This window comes from Halichoeres trimaculatus, unplaced genomic scaffold (genome assembly GCF_033239565.1).
Source record: "Halichoeres trimaculatus isolate MK-OKI-2021-1 unplaced genomic scaffold, fHalTri1.1 fHalTri1_scaffold_23, whole genome shotgun sequence".
NCBI lineage: Eukaryota > Metazoa > Chordata > Actinopteri > Labriformes > Labridae > Halichoeres > Halichoeres trimaculatus.
In genome coordinates, this window is record NW_027437201.1 from 22,303,576 (window position 1) to 22,323,875 (window position 20,300).

The window sequence follows — 20,300 nt, forward strand, 5'->3', positions numbered from 1 at the left end:
AGTATTGGAACAACTTAACGGATTCTTTACTGCCTCATTTGTTTACTGTAAATGCAGCTAAAATATTTATGTAAAGCTGAAGGAAATGTCACACAATGAAAAACCTCAAAGTTTACAGTTTTAATTTAATATTTTATAAATTATGTATTATTCACGAACCTTTCCAGAATGGTTTTATGACCTTGGTTAAACTATTCCACTGTACTGTTGCCTTTCCTATTCCTAAATGTGTCAATAATGAAGTTCAATGTTGCCAAACTGTCAAAACACTTTCTTATTAATAAATACTGATGAAGCATAAAAAGTCTTTCTTTCTAACCCTAACCCTAACACATTGATTAGTATTGTCCATGATGGGATGTAGTCCCAACACAGAAATTCGTACGACCAGTTTAAGCTGCTTTCACATCAGCGCTTTGTAGCAAGCAAGACATCAGATGTATTCTAGCAGTTTTACAGTACAACATCATGTGATTACAAAAAAAAACAGAATTCAGCAGGTTCAACATTTTCACTCTGTACACAAACTATACAACATTCAATATGCAGCTCGCAAAAATAAAAAAGCAACTATCTTTGGTGTGAGGAGGAATAATGCTACCAGAGAAAAACAATCAGAGATGACGGCTGAAAATGTGCAAACATTTTATCTCTTTACTGTTCTGCAGTCATCATGCACTGCACTCTATATGATAACCTCACTTCTCACTAGATCTGTCTGCGAGGCATCGCGGCTCATTATTCAGGTGCGGCTGCATCTGCATCAGCATCTGGACTTCCTGCTTCTTCCCCGCCCTCTTTCATCTGCTGGTATTTACTCTTAAAAAATCCCGCCTAAGAGCAGAAAGCAAAATATGTTGGATGAAATCTAACACCATTCATTCGAGAAAAAAAAAATCATTAATATTTGTGATTGCAGTTTTACCTTATACAGGCCAGCAGTGAGTAAAGCCAGTAGAGCCAGTCCTCCCAGAGACCCTCCAACAATCTCTTTAGTGAAATCTGGTTCAGGATACACCTCCACTTCTGCCTCAACCTGTTTAATGTAATTCAAGAATGTGGATCAAATTTTCTCCATTTTCTTTTTTTTTTAAACGATAGACGAGAAAAGAAATATTAAGGGCCCATTTATGCTCAACGTTAAATATGGATCTGGATCTGAATAGGAATACGGACACGAACAAAGCCTTATGTCCGTGTCCAGAAAGCTTACGGATATGGGCCAAATGGAGCAGTACCATGGGGAAACTGCGGGGACAGTCTTGCCGTTACTTTCTGATATATGACTTAAGTGGTGGATCAATGTATTTAACAGCCTCACTGACCACCAGCTCCCACAACGCTTTTTCTTTTCTTTTCTTTTATGTCACCATGTTTGTTTCTGAGTTTATTGTTGTCATGAACTTTTAACTCTGTGCTGCCCCTCCTGGTGGATGTATTGGTAAACAGCAATGCCAACATAAAGGGCGCATAGAAGTATATGAGCAGTGACGGTAACATCATTTGAAAAGCACTTTTGGGAATGGGCCTTTAGTCCTCACCTTGCGAACAGGAGGGTTGTGAGTGCTTCCTGTTGAGAAGAAGATGAAGTGGCTTCTGTCGTAGTCCAGAGTGGCTGTGCTGGTCAGGAGGAATTTGGCAGACTTAAGTCCTATCTGTTTGAAAACAAATGATTCATTTGATTTAAATAATGTCTTAAGATATTCAACCACTCTAGGCAGAATATTTCCAGATGGTTTACCTGTTCTATCCACCCAGAGCTCAGGTTGGCAGAGATTTCATACTTTTTCTTGTCAAGTCTTCCCATTGATGTTTTGCACTTGAACACACCACATGTGGCCACAGAGCAGCCCTGATGGGATTTAAAGAAAAGGAGGAAGCAAAGAGAGACGTATTTACCCACGTGGCATCAAATATAACACATTACAAAGACACATTTGTTGGACAGTGTGAAACAGTGAGCTCACTTTCACTCATCTACTCACCACTATCTTCGTTTTTTTTATTTCAGTGACAAAATCTTTCTTCTGAGGCAGCTCATCTCTGTCTCTGTGGCAATCTTGGATCTGGAATACATTTGATATAATTCAGTTTATCTTAACCTTAAAACATTATCAATACAAATAGTAACACCATCACTAATGCCACGCATATTTTACCTGATATAAAAAAAAAGGTTAAAAAAATACGTCAAATATATTGAAGTACAACAATACATGACAAAGTGAAGTACTGTTCTTTCACTTTTCCATATACAAAGTCACATAAAATAAAAAAAGGTAACACTAAGAGACCAGAAGATCCCCCCAACATGCTCTCAAACTCACCAAAATTGGCACACACCTCAGATTTGACAAAATATTCCATATAATTCAAAAACTGACCCCTAGTATACCAAAACGAGCTCTCTAGTGCCACCTAGGCACATTAAAACAGCTCTCATGGGCAAGGGGAATGTTGCAGAGAGATCAAACCAGTGTCAAAATGTTTGTTTCACTGAGATGCACAAATTATAGACAGACATCTTTATCCTATCTCAAACAGGAAGCTGGCAATTTGCCTCACAAAAGAAAATTAAACCAATTTTTGGTGCCTCAACAAAAATGATCTTCTCCTAGGCCATAAATGGTATTGGCTTGAAACTCTCTCAGATGACAGAGTGGACCCTGCTTTACAAAAGCTATGTAGGAATTTGTTGTCTCTTAAACAGTTTTCAAATGACGATGCCTCAAAGTCAGTGATCCCCAAAGACGCCCTTTAAGCCCCCTCTATTAGAATAAATGGGAGAGGAGGATCCAGCTCCACACAAGCTGCAGCAGTTAGGCTTCTACACAAAAAAGTAAAAGTGGTACAGCTTTAAAAACTACATGGATGGATTCCTGACAAAATTTACTACAAAAATATCTGATTTTCTGAGAGATTTGTTCAAAATTGTGGCATCTATGAGGAGATTTTCAAAGCTTCAGTCAATTTCACTCCTGAGAGGGCAGCAGTTGGTGATGATGTCACAATGATTGAGAGTTCCGTGCACACTGATTGAGAGTTCTGTGCACACTGATTGAGAGTTCCGTACACACTGATTGAGAGTTCCGTACACACTGATTGAGAGTTCCATGCAGCTGGTCATGTGACTAAGCAGGAAACAACACACATACTTGGCCAGTGGAGGTGAAACCAGCATAAGGGACCTTAATCACTAAAGTCAGGTGAAAACCACCCAAACACGACCATGCTGAAAATTACAGGGACTGTGGCAAGAGGACACACTTATCTTCAATGATATCATATAACAAGCTCAGGGTATCTATCAGCGAGGTTTTTAGGAGTCAGTTCATTCCTGTCTTACCATAAAACTGCTTGAATCCACCCAGATGTTTTTATCCCCGAGCTTCATCGGCACCTTGATCACTACAGTGTAATTCACATCTCTGTTATCATTACTGACCTACGAGAGGGGAGGGAGAGAAAGAGGTGAATGTATGAAACCCAACAAAGGAATCTGAAAAAGATTTGCTGGTATTGTTGTTTGATAAAATATTTTACCACAATGGATTGTTGGACTGGTTTCTGCAGATCATTCTTTCCAAAAGAGAAGTTGTTGTAGTTGAGGGTACTAAACAGATCAATTCAATATTTATTTTTTAGATATTAGCTTAAAATTCTGAAGATCACTTATGTATTTTATTGATTATTATAATGGACAAACCTGTCAATGGAAGCAAAGATACTGTATTTCACAGCAATATCTTTCTTTCTGTAGAGTTCACTTCCAGGCGAGTGTTCCTGATTCCCGCTACAAGAGGTTTAATCATTTATTGAGTGGAAACAGAAATATCGTGCACAAACACACCATCACATTTTCACTTTTTTTTTACCTCGTAGCATTTGCAGTGACATGAATTTCGTCCCCAAGTTGACTATTGGTTTCAATCCCATAGGAGATGATGAAAAGAGCCTAAGAGTGAAACAAATGAGAGAAATTAGAAATCTTTTATTTGCAACAGTGAGTTGAGATCATCTTCACAAGCACAAACCTCTGCGTTGCTTTTGAAGATGGGCTGGTCGACAGTGCACTCAGTCTTTCCCCGGGATATACCATCTTCACTGTCCAAGGAATTGCATTCAATGCTTCCCTGAAAAAAAAGATTTTGAGAAGCATTTTTTAAAGAATCAGCATCCCTGTACCAACCTGGTTTGAACTTATGAATGTGACACTGGTGCCTCACCTGCAGAATGGTAAACTTTCTGTACGAGACCCCAGCTGGATATGTGAGAGTGACGTAAGTGTTGTAGGAGTTTTCCTCAGTATTTTTCATTGAGACGGTGACATTCAACAGTTCATCAATGCCGACTCGAATCTCTGAGGATCTGATGAATTACAGAGAGAAGAGAAGAGTGAAGTCAGAGGAAGAGGAAAGCAGAACTACAGTTCTACAGTTTCATTTAGCAGACGCTTTTGTCCAATGTTGGCCTCAAAGTTAGCAACAGTTTCAGCCTGAAGAGGTCCAATGTCCAAGGTGTTTTCCTTATCCACCAATGCATCCTTTATTTTTAAGACAAGCTTGTCCTGCACAAACAAATCATAATATGCACCCTTTTAACAAACCTCTGTGACCCAGGCCTCAACTATTACTTCTGCAACTCACCTGGTAAAGTTGAAATCCAAAATCAATCTGTCGACGCATTTTCCGTCAGTGCCACAGTTGATCTCAAAGCCCAACTGTTGAAGAGATCAGGAGGAGAACCAAAACTTCTGTTAATTTCTGTTCCTGTTCCTACAAACGGATGTCACGTCAAGCGAACGCCGCTTGCTACGAGTTGTTCAAACACACCTATAGACAAACGCCTGATTGGTCTTAAAATATCACTTACAGGATGAAAACCTGTTGTCTGGGCCTGCTGAGCCAGACTTGGGCTGAGTCCACTGCTGGAGGGCGAACCCTCAAAGGTGAATTTGAGTTCATTGCGTAGTTCGTTCAGAGCATCTTCAGGACAAGCCTGCAGGAAGAGGAAGTCATCGAGAAATACTTACTCTGCTGATAATGCGCAGATGAACCAGGATTTACCAGACTTCCACTTCTGATGTCCAACAGCTCACCTTAATAAAGAAGTCAATGTTCTCACAAACGGGCCTTTGTAGAGTCAGAGTCAGTGATCTGCTCTCCTCTTGCTTTTTATCACTGATGTAAGCTCGGTTGTGTGGTGCCTTGCGTGTGGCATCCAGCGTGAAAGTGAAGTTGATATTTGCTTTAGCTGAAAGATAAGCATTGATTGTGAAGTTAGTCATGAACACGTGGAGGTATTTGAGCTCTGAGAAGAATCGAAGGGGATCAGCTACCTGATGTGACCCTCAGGTGTCTGGTCATTGTGAAGCAGACTTTAGCTCTGCTTCGTAAAGGTGTTGTGCAGTCTGGGTTTTGAGTTGAGATTTGTTTCGGGTTGTATGTCACCGAGGCTTCCACCATTACGATTGGCTTTGATCTGCAAATAGACGAAGCAAGAAAACATCTGCCTGATTCAAACCCTGAAACACCAAGAGCCGAGGGTTAGAGCGAATGGTCGCGTGTGATGGGAGAGTTTTACCTGAGTAGAATAACTGTGCCCTTTGAACCCACCGCTAAGTCAGGCAGCCCGTCTCCGCTGTGGTCAAAAGACGACTGACTGATCGATACGCCAAAGAACATCAGCCCTTTTCTGACTTCAGAGCCAGCAATTCTCTAAGTGGGGACAGAGCCAGTTTCATTTGACACAAACTTGTAACCAGACTTTTTAAGACCTCTACAACATACGTCTCGTGTGTCTTTTTGACCCTGCTCACCTGTGAGAAGCCAGTGTTGATTCCTCTTAATCCCCCCTCTCCGTGGAAGATGTAGATGCTGCCTTGATTGTCGTCTTCTAAAGGAGCTCCGACGGCCAAATCGTTGAAACCGTCTCCGTTTAGATCGGGCAGTACAGCAAGAGACGACCCAAACCGTCCTTTGTTGGGTGCAGCCCCTCTCAGTATTGATGGAGAATCTAAGTGACAGTCCACGTTCTGGGGAAAGAATCAGGGTGTAAATCAACGTTTGAATGGTTTAAACCAGGGGTCTGCAACCTTTACTTTCATAGGAGCCATTTTTCCTTAGCTAACCTGGATTTAAGTTGTTCAGGAGCCACAAAATCTACGTTAGCTTCACAATAACGACTTAAAAGTGTATAAAACTCTAAAAATAGCTAATATCCAGGATATAATTATCTTAACGAGGAGGTTTTTTTAATAAATGAAATTGTACATGTAATATCTTCAATTTTCATTTTTAATAAATTTGCAAAAATGTCCAGAAATCTTAAAATTTCCCAAATTGGCAAAAATAAAAATAAAAAATAAAAAAACTTAAGAAGTTTTCAATTTTTTTTTTCACAAAATCTATAAATTGGAAACATAACAAATTTGCAAAAAAAAAAAATTGGATAAATTTTACTATTAAAAAAATTGCAGTATTCCAAAAAACTTGCAAAAAGTAAAATGTTTTAAAAATTGCCAAAATTTTTAAAGAATTTTTTTAACTTAAAAATTTGCAAAAATTCAGAAAATCTTAAATATAAACTATTTACAAAAATTAACAACAATGATGAAAACTTGCAAAAAAAAAAGAAATTTTAAACAATTTGAAAATTCAAAAAAAAAATGATTTGCAAAAAAAAATACAAAGAACAAAATTTCATAAATTGCAAAAATTTCAAATTTTTTGAAAGAATACTTTTTGATCACATATGGAGTAAGTTAGTGGGCTCTTGATCTTGAAGGGGCTGGAGTAGAGTGCTGGCAGACTTAATTGACATATTGGATGAAGTTTTAGTTCAACAAAATGTTAACACAGGATTTTATTTAGTGTCAGTGTCTTTAATCATCAATACCCTCTGTAAGAAAAATAAAATTATTTATTTAAATATCATTTTTTAAAGCTACAAGGAGCTGCTACTAAGGAGTCAAAGAGCCACATGAGGCTCCAGAGCCGCAGGTTGAAGACCCTTGGTTTATACAAAATTAAAACAATTTAAGTGTAATTGATGTGTTTAGAGGAACAAAATAAAAGACATTCACCAAACCAGAGAGGCGGCAAACATAAACTCTCCCCTCGCTGTCATCGTCTAGGTACATCGGGGCTGATATGAGAATCAGATCAGTGTAGGCGTCGCGATCCAGATTCATCGCACAAACCTCCGCCCCGAAATATTCCCCGCTTTGAAACTGTGAGAGCAGAAATTCATCAACAAAGGGTGTGATCAAGGTTAAAAAGGTTTATCTTTTTATTTAGCAGAGATCTTTTTATCTCAGCAGTAAACACACCTGCCACTGATAGAGGTCGATCATTTTGATGGGTCGATTTCTTTGAACTACCATCACAGCTCCTCGGTGTTCGTACCTGGGAGCTCCAACGATGGTCAGTAACCCATTCCTGGTTTTAGCAACCGCTATAGAGTAACCTGCAAATCAAGAGTCAAATACATGCTAAGGGATGTGCAAAGACATTACACCCTGTGGAGCTAACATATCTAAAGATGCTAAGAAGAGGATCTGTTTTAATGTGATTGCAGTACAGTTACGTAAGTAGCCGGCTATTTGTAGCGCTACTAGCAGCCCAGTGCCACGACTTATCCGTAGGCTAACATGACAACAAGCAAACTGTCAGTTGGTACAGTAGTTTACTAGCCATCCATATGTAGTGCTATAGGCAGCCAGACATGTAATAACGTAACCTCACTCTTCATTTTATTGATCGACTCTCAAGTTTGAACAGACCACTGCAGAATAACTGCTGACTGCTGGTTGGAGTCAACATTAGCACAAACAGTTTAGCCATTTTAGCCTTTAGCTCATGCTCTATCTCTCTCTCTCCTGTCCTTTTTCTGTCTGACAGTTAGGCTCCAGTGTTCACTATCACTACAAAATTAATCACAGAAATTGTTTTTAGCAGATCAGCGTGGTGTTGTCATAGAGACTTAGATCAAATCAATCTGCAAGCTAGGAAGCTGGACTTTTTGCATTCATGAAATAGTTCAGAAACATTGATGTCACCAGAGCTAGTTTTGGACTGACATTGCAAAACACTTTTTAACATTTCTTATTTCTGACTCAATAGGTGTCAAATAACCTCATGCACAATAAAGCGCGCTTCGCTGCAGTGTTGTGTCCATTGATCTAAAGCAGGAGTATTGGGCTAGACATAGGTCCAAAAAACCTGGATTTATGCTGAAACCCTAAGGGCTAGAAGAAAAACAAAAATATTGTGGGCATTTAGAGACTCTGATGAACACAATGATGTGCTTCCCAAGTCTGTAGGATTAAAATTGAGGGGAGGCGGGCGATCTACAAATGTAGTTAGGAATGAAGTTGATGAGAAATATAGGTCAGATTTTTAACATTACTGCAGATCATAGAAAAATTAGGGTTTCTCTCACACTGGGGCATTTTTTGGCAAAACAGTACGATTTTTTGGCAAAATACTCCCTTTGTAAGAAGCAGGAGAAGTCGGTGAACGTTTTAATGTACTTTTTACTTTTCTACAGTGAAGTTTTTGGAAGTTATGACGATTCGTTCGAGCACGCTGCAACCTGTCATAAGCAGCCTCTCCCACTCTAGCTGAAGAAATTCCGCACTGCAGGAGCTGAGGTTTCAGGGCAAAAATGAAAAAGTTTATGTTGCTTAAACAGTAAAATCTCAAAAACTGTAAAAGATATGTAAAAGTAAATTCATACCCCAACAGCCGAAAGATCAGTGAACATTTGAAAGCAAAAATGGTGCCTGTAAGTGGAAGTATGCCAAAGTATTAGCATCTTAAAGTTATTGGAAATTTGGGGAAGAGAGAGCGAGAGAGTCCTAGGTTCCCATTCATTCCTTATGAGAGATTTTTCGCCATTTTTCATGAATAAGCCGGCCAAAATTTGGCGAAATTGTGAAAAAAGTCACAGCACACCATTCCTGATCAAGCGGCACGTTTTGATGTATAATTTGTGGGGTTTTTCTCAAAGACCTAGGAGGAGTAGCAAGCCAAAATTTTGTCCGGAAGATGAAGAAGTAAAAAAAAGCGACTAACGGGAGAGCATTAGCTTGCTGTGGAGGAGAGGAGCTCGTCCGAAGCCCGAGCCCCTAATAACCTGTAATATTGGTGCTGATAATCTCATTTAAAAGTGCGGATTACAATCAAGGCGAGTCACAAGTCCTGCAAACACTCTTCAGATGTTGACTTCTGATTCTTTATTCACCTTTCAATGATTTTTTGAAATTGTATGTAGTTTATCGACTTACTTACCAAGGTAACTATCCGACACCATAGGAGGCTCATAGGAGTATAGGAACTGGCCACTGGTTCTGTAACTCTCAAAGCCTCCCTTCCATGTGTTTACACCAACAACACCCATCTTTATTTCCTTTAGATGAAGAGAGAGACGTCGAAAAAATGTCATTAACACAGAACAAACGATAAAGGTGAAATTAAAAGTAAAGAATGATGATTCTATTTACACTCTCAGCATACGCTGCACTGAATCCACCTTGAGACATTTCTTTCTTCAGTGTCTCTCCTGAGGTTTGAGAGCCTGTGAAAAGCAACAGAAATGAGCATGTCAGCAGCAAGGCTGTGTACTGAATGTCCAAACTTCCATTTAATTATTTTTGTTATTGGATTTTAATTTGTGTACATTTTAGAACAAGAATCACAGTGTTCAGTTTAGCTAAACTTGAGATTGCTTTACATCCATACCTTCGATAGAGAAGATCTTCTCCTGTAAGCTGTCCCTTATTTTATCGAGGTCTTTAAAGTTATCCGCCTTAAACACGTGGTCTGCTGCCGGTGAAGATGCAATCGTGTCCAATTGTTGTCTTGCATTGATTTTATCAAATGCATTCCCGACCTACGATGTTCAGAAAACAACTTGAAAATGTTGCAAACGTACCTTTTATTTTAAATACTGACTTCAGTTACACCATGAGTAGCTTTTGTGAGCCGTGTGTCAGACAGCTGTAGTTGTTTGATCGTTTATTGCTTTATACTGATTATTTTATTTAGTTATAATTTGTATGTAATGCTGAAAAACTGTAATCATAACTTACCCCAATTGCAAACCGCACAATTTTTTGTGATTCTGCAGAAGCAGCAGCAGTTTGCAAGTTATCACCACCGTTAGCTTCTCCATCTGTGATGACGATCAGAACTTTCCTCACTCCTGCCCTTGCCCCAGACCCTCTGAAGATCTCTCGGCTGAAGAATGAAAGAGAAAATAGAGAGTTCGACGATTAAGTAATTTTATAAAAATAAGACAATGACATAAAAAATTACTACTGAAAACAAACGAACAAAAAAAAAAAAAATGGCAGATACTTTATATTCATCTACAAAGGAATACCTTTGTCTTTGATCACAGATTTATAACACAAAAATATTTTTCCATCAAAAATGTGTGAAATACAGATTTCATGATAGAAAACTTGCACTTTAGAATCTATCAGATACAGATGCTTCATGGAGACTGTTTGATGGTTGAATTAAAGAGAATTAGAAATTCACTTCATGTCTGCATTAAAACATAAGCATAAGGTTTGTTGACATCTGTGCCATGAATGAACTCACACAACACGGTTGATAGCAGTCCCTGTATAAGTTGCTCCATCGAGTTGTCTTATGTCATTGATTGACCTTCTCCATGCTGAAACATCTTGTTTTTTTAACAAAGAATGGATTTGAAATCCACGGGAGAACTGGGCGATGGCAAACTGCAAAAAAGAAGAGGTGCACATTTTAATGTGTTGAAAAGAAAATGTACAATAAAGGAAAAAAAATCAGTGAGGCTTTCAAGACAGATACGGTGGGGAAAAAAATTGAAAGCATCAACTTTTTTCTCATCACATTTATTTCCAAAGCTGCAATTCAAACAAAATTTCTCCCAGACATTGGTATTAACTCAAATAATCCACACATGAAAAGAAATCACAACGTTCAGGTCCATAAATAATGATTATGGTGAATTAAGTACGATAACACAGGAAAAAAGTATTGAAGACGCTAACTGAGACTCATCTAATACTTAGTGGAGAAGCCTTTGTTTGCAATGACAGCTTCCAGAAGCTTCTTGTATGTTTGAACTAATGGCCCACACTGCTCAGGTGTGATTTTGGCCCATTCCTCTGCACAGATTGTCTTTAAATCTGGAATATTCTTTGGTGCCCTCTGGTGAACCCTTTTCTTTACTTCTTTCCACAAATGTTCAGTTGGATTAAAGTCAGGTGATTGACTAGGCCGTTCTAACAGATTGATTTTCTTTTTTTGAAACCATCTGAGAGTCAACTTTGCCGTGTGCTTTGGATGGTTGTCCTGCTGGAAGGTCCAGCCACGTCTCATCTTCATCATCCTGGTGGATGGCAGCAGATTCAGATCAAGAATTTCCCCATACATGGCTCCATTCATTGCTCCGTCAGTTATATGAAGTTTGCCAACACCATGAGATGAGAAACAACCCCATGCCATGATGCTTCCACCTCCAAACTTCACTGTTGGTGTAGTGTTTTTTGGCTGATGTGCAGAGCCATTTCTCCTCCAAACATGGTCTGTAGTATGACAGCCCAAAAGTTCAGTTTTGGTCTCATCTGACCAGACAACATTCTCCCAGTATTCTACAGGCTTGTCAAGATGCTGTTTAGCAAACTTTAAACCAGCTTCAACATGCCTTTTCTTCAGGAATGGAGTCTTGTGGGCTGAACGTCCCTAGAGGCCATGGTGGTGGAGTGCATTGCCTATTGTTTTCTCTGTAACAATTGTACCTGCTGCCTCCAAGTCTTTCTGGAGCACTTTCAGGGTGGTCCTTGGCTGGTTGAGTCCTCTTCTGACTATCTTTCTGACTCCCTGGTCAGAAATCTTCAAGGAGCTCCTGTGCGTGGCCTGTTGATGGTAAGGTGGTGCTTCTTCCACTTGTGAATAATGGCCCCAACGGTGCTGACTGGAATATTCAGGTGCTTTGATATAAGTCTGTAACCAGTTCCATTCTGATGCTGAGCAACAATCAGGTTGTGAATGTCTTCAGAGAGCTCTTTGCCTTTACCCATCATGAGGTGTGTGCTACTTAACTGCTTGGTGAAAAAAACACCTTTTTTATAGGACCATCAATTTGCTCTAGCCCAGCTGATGTTGGTTTGCACTAATTGGAAGTTCAAGTAATAATTACTGACAGATTTCAGGTGGTATGGTGCATTTCCTGTCCAAAGTATTCAGCCTTTCCATGGTGTGTTCAATACTTTTTTTCTGTGTTATCGTACTTAATTCACCATAATCATTATTTATGGACCTGAACGTTGGGATTTCTATTCATGTGTGGATTATTTGAGTTAATACCAATGTCTGGGAGAAATTTAGTTTGAATTGCAGCTTTGGAAATAAATGTGACGAGAAAAAATTGACATGTTCAACACTTATTTTCCCCACTGTACATGGTGCAGTGTCTTCACTTTCTCTGTTGGCCTTTCAGTGACTTACTCAGCAGGTACAGACTTCAAAGAACACTGAAGTAAAAGCAAGATGATAGAGGAATTTGGCGTACCTGTGTATCTGAATTCTGGAAATTACTGATTACTTCAAGCACAAAATTTTTCATTGTTAGGAAGTCTTGAGCATCTACGCTGCCTGAGCCGTCCATCAGGAACGTGATGTCTGCCTCGATCTGACACTCTGTCAAAACGAAAAGACAATTAGTGCGAATTCTGATGGTCCCATGTTCATAACAGTTTTTCTCCTGTGGTTTGGCTCATTTCTTGAAACAGAAATTGAATTCTCAAAACTCTAAGATCATTTGGCAAAACAGTCTTTCAGCTCAGCAAAACATCACAGCTCATTTCTGTCCTAAAACTGTTCACTCTTGCTTCAAAACTAAATTCCTTTCCCATATAAATTGCCAGTCATTCATAGTCACTCATTTTTTGAACGGGTCCTTCAATGGCACTGGATACTGTACTCATTGTTGTCTAGCTTACAGAAAACAATTATATAAAACATCACACATTACTCTTATACTGCCAAGGAAATTGTAACCTTTATGATCTCCACACACAAAGTAACCTCCCTACATCGGCGTAAAAAGAAAATGAATAAAGCCCTGGAGCCCAATGTACTGTAATATAAACACATAAACAAAAAAAGGAAAATTATATGAGGCCTACAGTGCTGTAAATAAACCTGGAGTTTCACAACTAACACTTCTTCACCTGTCGCTGTCCTCACCCTCCTCACCCTCTGACCACTGATTCTCATCCGTATCTTCATATTTTTACAATCTTGGACAGAACCTGCCAGGTCATCCAAGGTCGTCTTTGAGTTTGGAGCGGGTCATTACTTTGTTTGGCTCATTTGTTGGTCGTGGACACCAAACTGGTTTTGTCTTCAGTGATATTTCGACTATTTTTGCTCCTGTGTTTGTCTGGAGATCCTACATGTAACCATGGCTGCATTGTTTACATGTCAAATCAGCTGTTAGCAGCCTGTAGCATGTCAGTGCTAACTGGTGCTAGGCCAGATGTTTCCCCACAAGGTGAGGAGAAGGAGGTGAGGACAACGTGCTGGTTCTCAGGTGTGAGCTAAGAAGTGACGACATGGACCTGTCCTTCCATCCATCGTTATTGGGAACGTAAGATCTATCTCCAATAAGATGGACGAGCTAGCCGTGCTAACCCAGAAACAGAGGGAATACCAGAGGGCAGAGTAGCATCATGCTATTCACAGACATGGCTAACAGAGCTAACACCAGACATTAAGGCCACATTGGAAGAGCTTCACCTGCTGTGAGCAGACAGGATCCAGGAGACAGAGACTGAACAGACTGCTGAAGAAGCTCAGTCCTGGACCCTGTGGAGGTGGAGGCTGGCTGAACTGGTTTGTCTGTTTCAAGAAATGAGCCAAACTAACATACACATCTGTAATCTTGATGGACAGGCTGGAGTCTATCTCAGCTGTGATTGGGCGTAAGGCGCGGCTCAGACTATCACAGGTAAAGACAGACAAACGTTCATTTACACAGACTCTTCAGCCCTGCCTGGATGGGGACTCGAACCAGGAACCTTCATGCTGTGAGGCAACAGTGTTAACAGTATTTACCAGGAGCGGTGGAGGGGAATGGACTTCCAAAGACTTCACTGTTGGTGTTGATCTGGAAGCATACACCGTTGTACATGGTGATACTTCGACAGTCTTTGGGGATGGTTGGTCCACAGGCCTGAAAAAAGACCGACCATGATTGGTTACGAGTAACGTCTGTTCCTGCACACAACAAACATCTTAACCCTCTGACATCATCTGCAGTTTTCTCACTCACCAACGTGTTTTGTGTAATGGGATCACTCGTCATCGTCAAACCAAGGGACATGTTGACGGCAAATCCTGGAACTGCATCAGAAAGAGTTACAGACTGTTGGGAATTTACAACCCTTGTCCTCAGTTGGGTTTTCACAGCTATACTATCAGGGCCTGTGTCCACTTTTATGCTTGTTGCACGTATTTCCTTTTCAAACTGACCCAGTTCAGCACTTTCACTTCTCTGCATCTCATGAGCGGCCTCGTTTTGTAACTCTGTTTTCAGAAATAAACATTGGTGCACCAGACGTTCTCCTCTGAATAATTCTGAGCTGAAGTCTGAGAATTAAATAGAAGAAGTTACTTACGTGAAAGTGGAAGTTGAATGCAGGAATCGGTGTCGCACTTGTATATCTGACCTCTGTCTCTGTGAGAGTATTGTTCAAGAGGAGCACTGACCAGAAAGCTGAGGGGAAACGAAGCAGAATCAAACGAGCATAAGTGCTTTAGTAAGTCTGAAAGAGGAAGTGAAGTTGAAGATAAACGTGGGGTGTGAATCCACTACAAGCTCTGTTTGACTCACTCAGACTGTCTCTGCACAACCTGGTATCCAAAACCTGCTGCATTGCTGCTCAGGGTCCTCCAGGCCCCGGGGTCGATGTTAAAACAGAGAGCGGCTTTTATCACTGAGGAGAAGAGGAGATCAGGATGAATTTGAGCAACTTAAAATGAACCCTGATCAGCTGTGGAAGAAAGATTTCTTGACCTTTTGTGTGGGTGGAAATAACGAAATACAAATACTCAAGTTACTGTAATTAAGTAGATTTTTTTGGAACTTGTACTTTCATAACACCTTTTTTTCAAGTGTGCCCACTTGGTACGCCCACCGTCTGAAACGATATTAAATCCTTCCATCTGCATATTTTAGCCAATCAGGCTGTCCGATCATAACCACGCCAATGACGCAGGGAAAGGAAAACTCCGCCAATGGAAATACAGATGTCTGGAGGTGAAATACCAACACAACAGAGTTGATACTCAACAAGTTCCCATGGTCACACCTGGAGGAGTTTTTCATGTACAGAGGGAGAAAAGGAGTCGGATTCCTGTCCCTCTTAGCGTTAGCGTCTTAGATAGTTTTTCGAGTATTCCTCTTGTATCTTGCTGTCAAACTCTCAAACTTTAAAATGTTAAATTTTAAATTGATTGTATGTATGTGTATATAGCTTATTATTTTCTTTTCCTTTTTTCTAAATATTTTAAATATTTTATTGATTTTTTTTTTTTAATTATTATTACTATTATTATTATTTATCTTACCTTATTTTATTTATTCATTTATTTATTTATTTTTCTTTTTTCTCTCTTATCATGAAAAACTTAATGCAGATTTGGCACTTTTTTTGGGGGGGGGGGGGGTTATATGCATGTTCATTGTAACAGATGGTAAATTTCTGCTCACCTTATGCCAAAAATTCAATAAAAAAGAATGTTGAAAAAAAATTTTTTAAATTGATTAAATATGCAGATGACATGGCCTTGATTGGCCTGATACAGAAATCTGATCCGTCTGGTGAGGCCTCCTATCTTGCACACACGAAGGCCCTTGAAGCTTGGTGTCTTGAGAGCCAAATTGAAATCAATGTGTCTAAAACAAAGGAGCTAGTTTTTCACACACAGCAAAAACTGCCAACAGAGCCAGTTTTACTTGGTGTTAGCTTGCTGAAAATGTGGACACTTTTTAATATCTTGGAACAGTTCTCGACCGCCACTTTAGTTTCTCTGACAACACAGATTTTATTTTTAAGCAATGCTCACAGAAAATTGGTCTTCTCAGAAAATTAAGCTGTCTTGGAGTCAGTCTGCAGATTCTACAGCTTGTGAACTCAACTCAGCTTGGTTTGGTCACTTGAGCTGCAAGTGCAAGGGAAAGCTAAACAAAATAGTAAAAATGGCTGGTAAAATTGTGGGACAACCTCAGAGGCCTCTGGCTGACACTTACACTGACAGGATGAGGAGGAAAGCCCAGAGAATCCTGGCTGACAGCCTGTCCTGTCAGTTTAAGCCTCTGAGGTCTGGGAGGCGCTATAGAGTTCCTCTGGCCAGAGGTTTTTTTTAAAAAGTCTTATATACCAAATGCTACCACCATCTTAAATAGGACTAAGTGACAAATCCACAAAATGACCTGAACTGTTTTAATAATGTGTTTTATTAATTTATTTAACTAGATCTTGTTTTACCTCAACCTTAATATTGTGTCTCATATATGTTTTTATGTATGACATTCTTTTGTATTCTGCTGTCTGTCTCGTGTTGGTGAGCCAAAGCCAATTTTCCACTTTGATGGACAATACAGACATATTCTATTCTACTCTATTCTATTCTATTCTAAACACACACCATTGGAGCATCATGCAAAGAGCAATAGGGTCGTGACTTATGACTGGTCACAGAATTTTTTGCAACACTGGAAACACGTTTTTCTAGCCAAAATGCTGCGTGTGCATGCATCATCAATATTTTTATTTTTTTTACAGATATACAGATTACAGAATCTGAAATGTTTTCTGAAATAGATTTTTTTTGCAATGATCCAAAATTTGTTTCCACTTGTGGCTTAACACAGCAACATATCTGCAAAGTTTAACCAAGTTTATTACTCAGTCATACGATGCTAAACAATCAAAAATGAGCCCAAACTGTTTTGTGGGTTGAATGAGTTTTCAAAAATGTATTTTCCTTTGGTGATTATGGCAGAGATGTGATGAAGTAATGTTTGAACATGAAGTGTGATCGTTTACTGATATCTACAGAGGAAACATCCATCATCAATCTGACTTCCTGCTACTGACAACGCAATAAAACATCCCTCGTTAAAAAGTAATCAATACTCTGAGTAGATTTTGAGAAATATACTTTGTACTTTTACTTGTAATTAAGTACAATTTAAGCAACGTAACTACTTGTACATTTCTACTGGCGTCTTCTCTGATTACACCAGTAGGGGGAGCCAGAGTAAAAGTCATCCCTGATCTGAAGAGGAAACTTTGTCTCATGTTTAACTCACTTTACAACACATTGTGCTCTCAGTAAGCTGCTTTTATTTTTACTTTATTTCTGTTTAATATTCCTTTTATTTTTTAAAGAGCAGAAAAAAACATCCGCACATTCACAGAGCAAACAGTAAAAATGAAAGTAGCAGCATCACGTAGGAGGTTTTTCATCTATTTTTGATCTCTGCAGGATTTCCTACACTAAGTGATTTCTGTTACATGTTATAAGCGTTCCCCTTTTCCCTTTTTTGGTCACATCGTGAGATTTTCTGTGAGTGGGCAGCACGGTACACTCACTAATTACTTCCTCATGCTGTTTAAATAAAAAGCTACAAGGTTTGGATTCATAAATGGGTGAGATGACATGCAATACATGAACTCCCTCTGATAGATCTGTGCAGCCTAGATTAGCACCTTTTATGGTCATTCATTACACTGGTTCCTCTTTATTGGTCAGTGCCAGGAGCCTGGTACAAAATCACAAAGTAGGCTTTTTTTTTTTTGTAGTTTTCTTTTCTAGATGCAAAAAAAAAAAAAAGACACCGAAACTGTTGTAAAACCCCCAAGTTCTTCTTTTCCTTTCGATTATTTATTTATGTTACAGTTTTACTTCGGCTTCTGGCATGGTTTTTGAGAATTGATTGAATTTTCTCATAAGTTGTGTTCTTAAGCAAAACTTTAAATAACAGAGTTTTGTCTTCTTTTTTTTTTTAAAGCTCTATACTAATGTATATGTCTGCATGTAAACAAACCAGCTGACCTCCACATTAAGCCTAAACTTTATCTCATTAAATAAAATAAAATGAATCCTTGTATTTTATTTCATTATTTTATTTTTATTAAATTTATTAAATTTATTAACTCATATTTATTTGTGTAATTTTATTTAATTGATTCAGTTAATTTCTGGTTTTTAATTAACTTTTTCATCATTTTTTTATTTTTATAATTTATCCATTTATTCGTATTTATTTATTTTTATTTAATTGATTCATCTCTTCTTATTAATTACTTTAATTTAATGAATAAATTCAAATTTATTTATGTGTAATTTTAATTAATTGATTCAATTAATTGAATAATTATTATTTTTTTCTTGTTTTTAATTAACTTTTTCATCATTTTTTATTTTCATTTAATTTATCCATTTATTCGTATTTATTCATTTTTATTTAATTGATTCATTTTTTTTAATCATTCTTATTTAACTATTTCAACATTTATTTATATTTAATTTATTATTTTATTTACTTTTATTGATTGATTTATTCATATGCAATTTTTTATAGAGGTGACATTTTGGGAGCTTATTGTGTTTAATTGTTATGCCATCAGGATGTACTGTTTTATCTGTATTTTCTATTCAACCTTCTGGAAACTACAGAAAATTAGCCTCGTTGCTAACTCTGTCATATTTACATGATGTTCAGTAACATGCACTGTCTCTTTAAATCAAAATGAATAAAAGAAAAAACAGGCAGCACAGACACACCATGCTCTGTTTTTGACATCTCTGAGAGCTGTAGGGCTGATATTCATAGTTGTGGTCGTTGCCACAAAGCGGTTACCTGGGCTGCAAAACTTGTTTTAAAGTCTCCCTCCTTTTCGTTGTAGCTTCTAATGAGTTTTTCAAGCATTTTCAAAGAATTTTTATTTGATTTTTTAACCTTCATTCGGCGGCAGAAGGTTGTAACTAGCGGTCAAACCAGCGACCACGACAGAGTTTTTGTTATCAGAGTCTTGCAGGTTGATGGTTTATTTCAAACTTTTGTAACTTTTGTAACGTAAAACCTGAAAGTTAATCTCATCTGTAAATGTGATTTATAAACAAGAAACTAAGAGTTAAACTGCTTTTCTACATTGTTATTATAATGAAAAGCTGATGGAGACATTTTTCACATAAATAAAACAGTTCAAAGAAAAGGAACCAACTTGTCTTACCTGTCAGTAACACGGAGGCAGGAATGATCCACGACATAATGATGCTCCCATAAGAAAACAATGTGAATCTGTTTCCCCTGAGCTCAGGCACATTTACTCTCAAATTTTGACCCGGTATCTATTTCTGCCACGAAAAACTGTCAAGGAGGTGTGATGTCGAGAACAAAATGCAGAAATCATTGAGGTGACTCAAAGCAAAGGCAGTCAGATAGAGGAACTCTTATGTAGGAGGGGTTGCAACACTGGCAAACGCTTTGTGTGTGTGTGTGTGTGTGTGAGCACACCGGACGTTCACGCTTGATTGCAAAAAGCGTAGGTATTAAAACATTTCAGAGGCATTTTGATCATCAACAGAACTCCTCCACAGTCAGAGGAAGTTAATGAGAAAATGTGCTGATGAGGAGTCTGTAAAGTGTAATGAAGAGAAAGTTGATAATGCATTTACTTCACTTTGGTGTCAACACCCACATCATTTTACTCCTGATGGAGCTTCTCATCAAAAATACATCCAAAAATAAACAAACATTTCCTCTTTTCTCTCCCACTTCCTCCAAACTGATCCCAAAGATTTGTCCACAGGGGGCGCTACAGTGCACACATGCTGCAGAAGCTGTGATAAAAGCTGTGTTTTGGGCTAAGGGTGAAAAAAAACAACAGAAAAACTCAGAATCCTGTCTGCTTTCTACGATAACCCACGTCACTTTTCTTTTTGTGACACTTCTATGTTGATAAACTCTTTTCAGGAAGTGGACCCTCCTTCCCTCCTTCCTCTTTTTCTGCTCCCCACAAATGAGCCAGAGAAATAAATATTTCCAAACAAGGTGTTGCAGTTCTCCTTGCTGCATCTGAAACTTTTTCCCCCCAACCTTGACCCTTTTCTCGCAGAGCAAAAAGCGGCTGAGAAAAGGTCAAGAAAAGGTTGAGGATCAGCGCACTGTGCTGCTGTGTTGCTGTGTCTGGATTGGATTTCTAAGGGCAGGTTAGAAATGTTGTC

General features: G+C 38.6%; 1 protein-coding gene across 1 annotated transcript; it reads right to left on the minus strand.

Annotated features, from left to right (window-relative positions):
- Positions 1-152: 152 nt before the first annotated feature.
- LOC141785557 (integrin alpha-M-like) lies at positions 153-19,485 on the minus strand. Its single transcript, XM_074663913.1, has 30 exons — positions 19,307-19,485; positions 14,896-14,998; positions 14,681-14,778; positions 14,335-14,405; positions 14,118-14,235; positions 12,571-12,698; positions 10,611-10,753; positions 10,094-10,241; positions 9,744-9,894; positions 9,506-9,579; positions 9,294-9,411; positions 7,331-7,467; positions 7,085-7,231; positions 5,819-6,034; positions 5,584-5,717; positions 5,339-5,481; positions 5,099-5,253; positions 4,873-4,998; positions 4,647-4,720; positions 4,227-4,368; positions 4,035-4,133; positions 3,876-3,955; positions 3,707-3,793; positions 3,544-3,613; positions 3,347-3,445; positions 1,986-2,066; positions 1,742-1,852; positions 1,542-1,655; positions 926-1,036; positions 153-834 (listed from the first exon to the last, which is right to left on the minus strand). The coding sequence occupies exons 1-30, from the start codon at positions 19,341-19,343 to the stop codon at positions 739-741; spliced, it is 3,411 nt and encodes a 1,136-aa protein (XP_074520014.1). The 5' UTR covers positions 19,344-19,485; the 3' UTR covers positions 153-738.
- Positions 19,486-20,300: the final 815 nt, after the last annotated feature.

Excerpts from the sequence above, each read along its gene's own strand:
- LOC141785557 (XM_074663913.1), bottom strand. The coding sequence starts at position 19,343 with ATGTCGTGGATCATTCCTGCCTCCGTGTTACTGACAG. Across the intron at positions 9,895-10,093 it reads TTGTGCGGTTTGCAATTGGG|GTCGGGAATGCATTTGATAA; the intron begins GTAAGTTATGAT and ends TGAACATCGTAG. Across the intron at positions 6,035-7,084 it reads TTTGCCGCCTCTCTGGTTTG|AACGTGGACTGTCACTTAGA; the intron begins GTGAATGTCTTT and ends TTCTTTCCCCAG.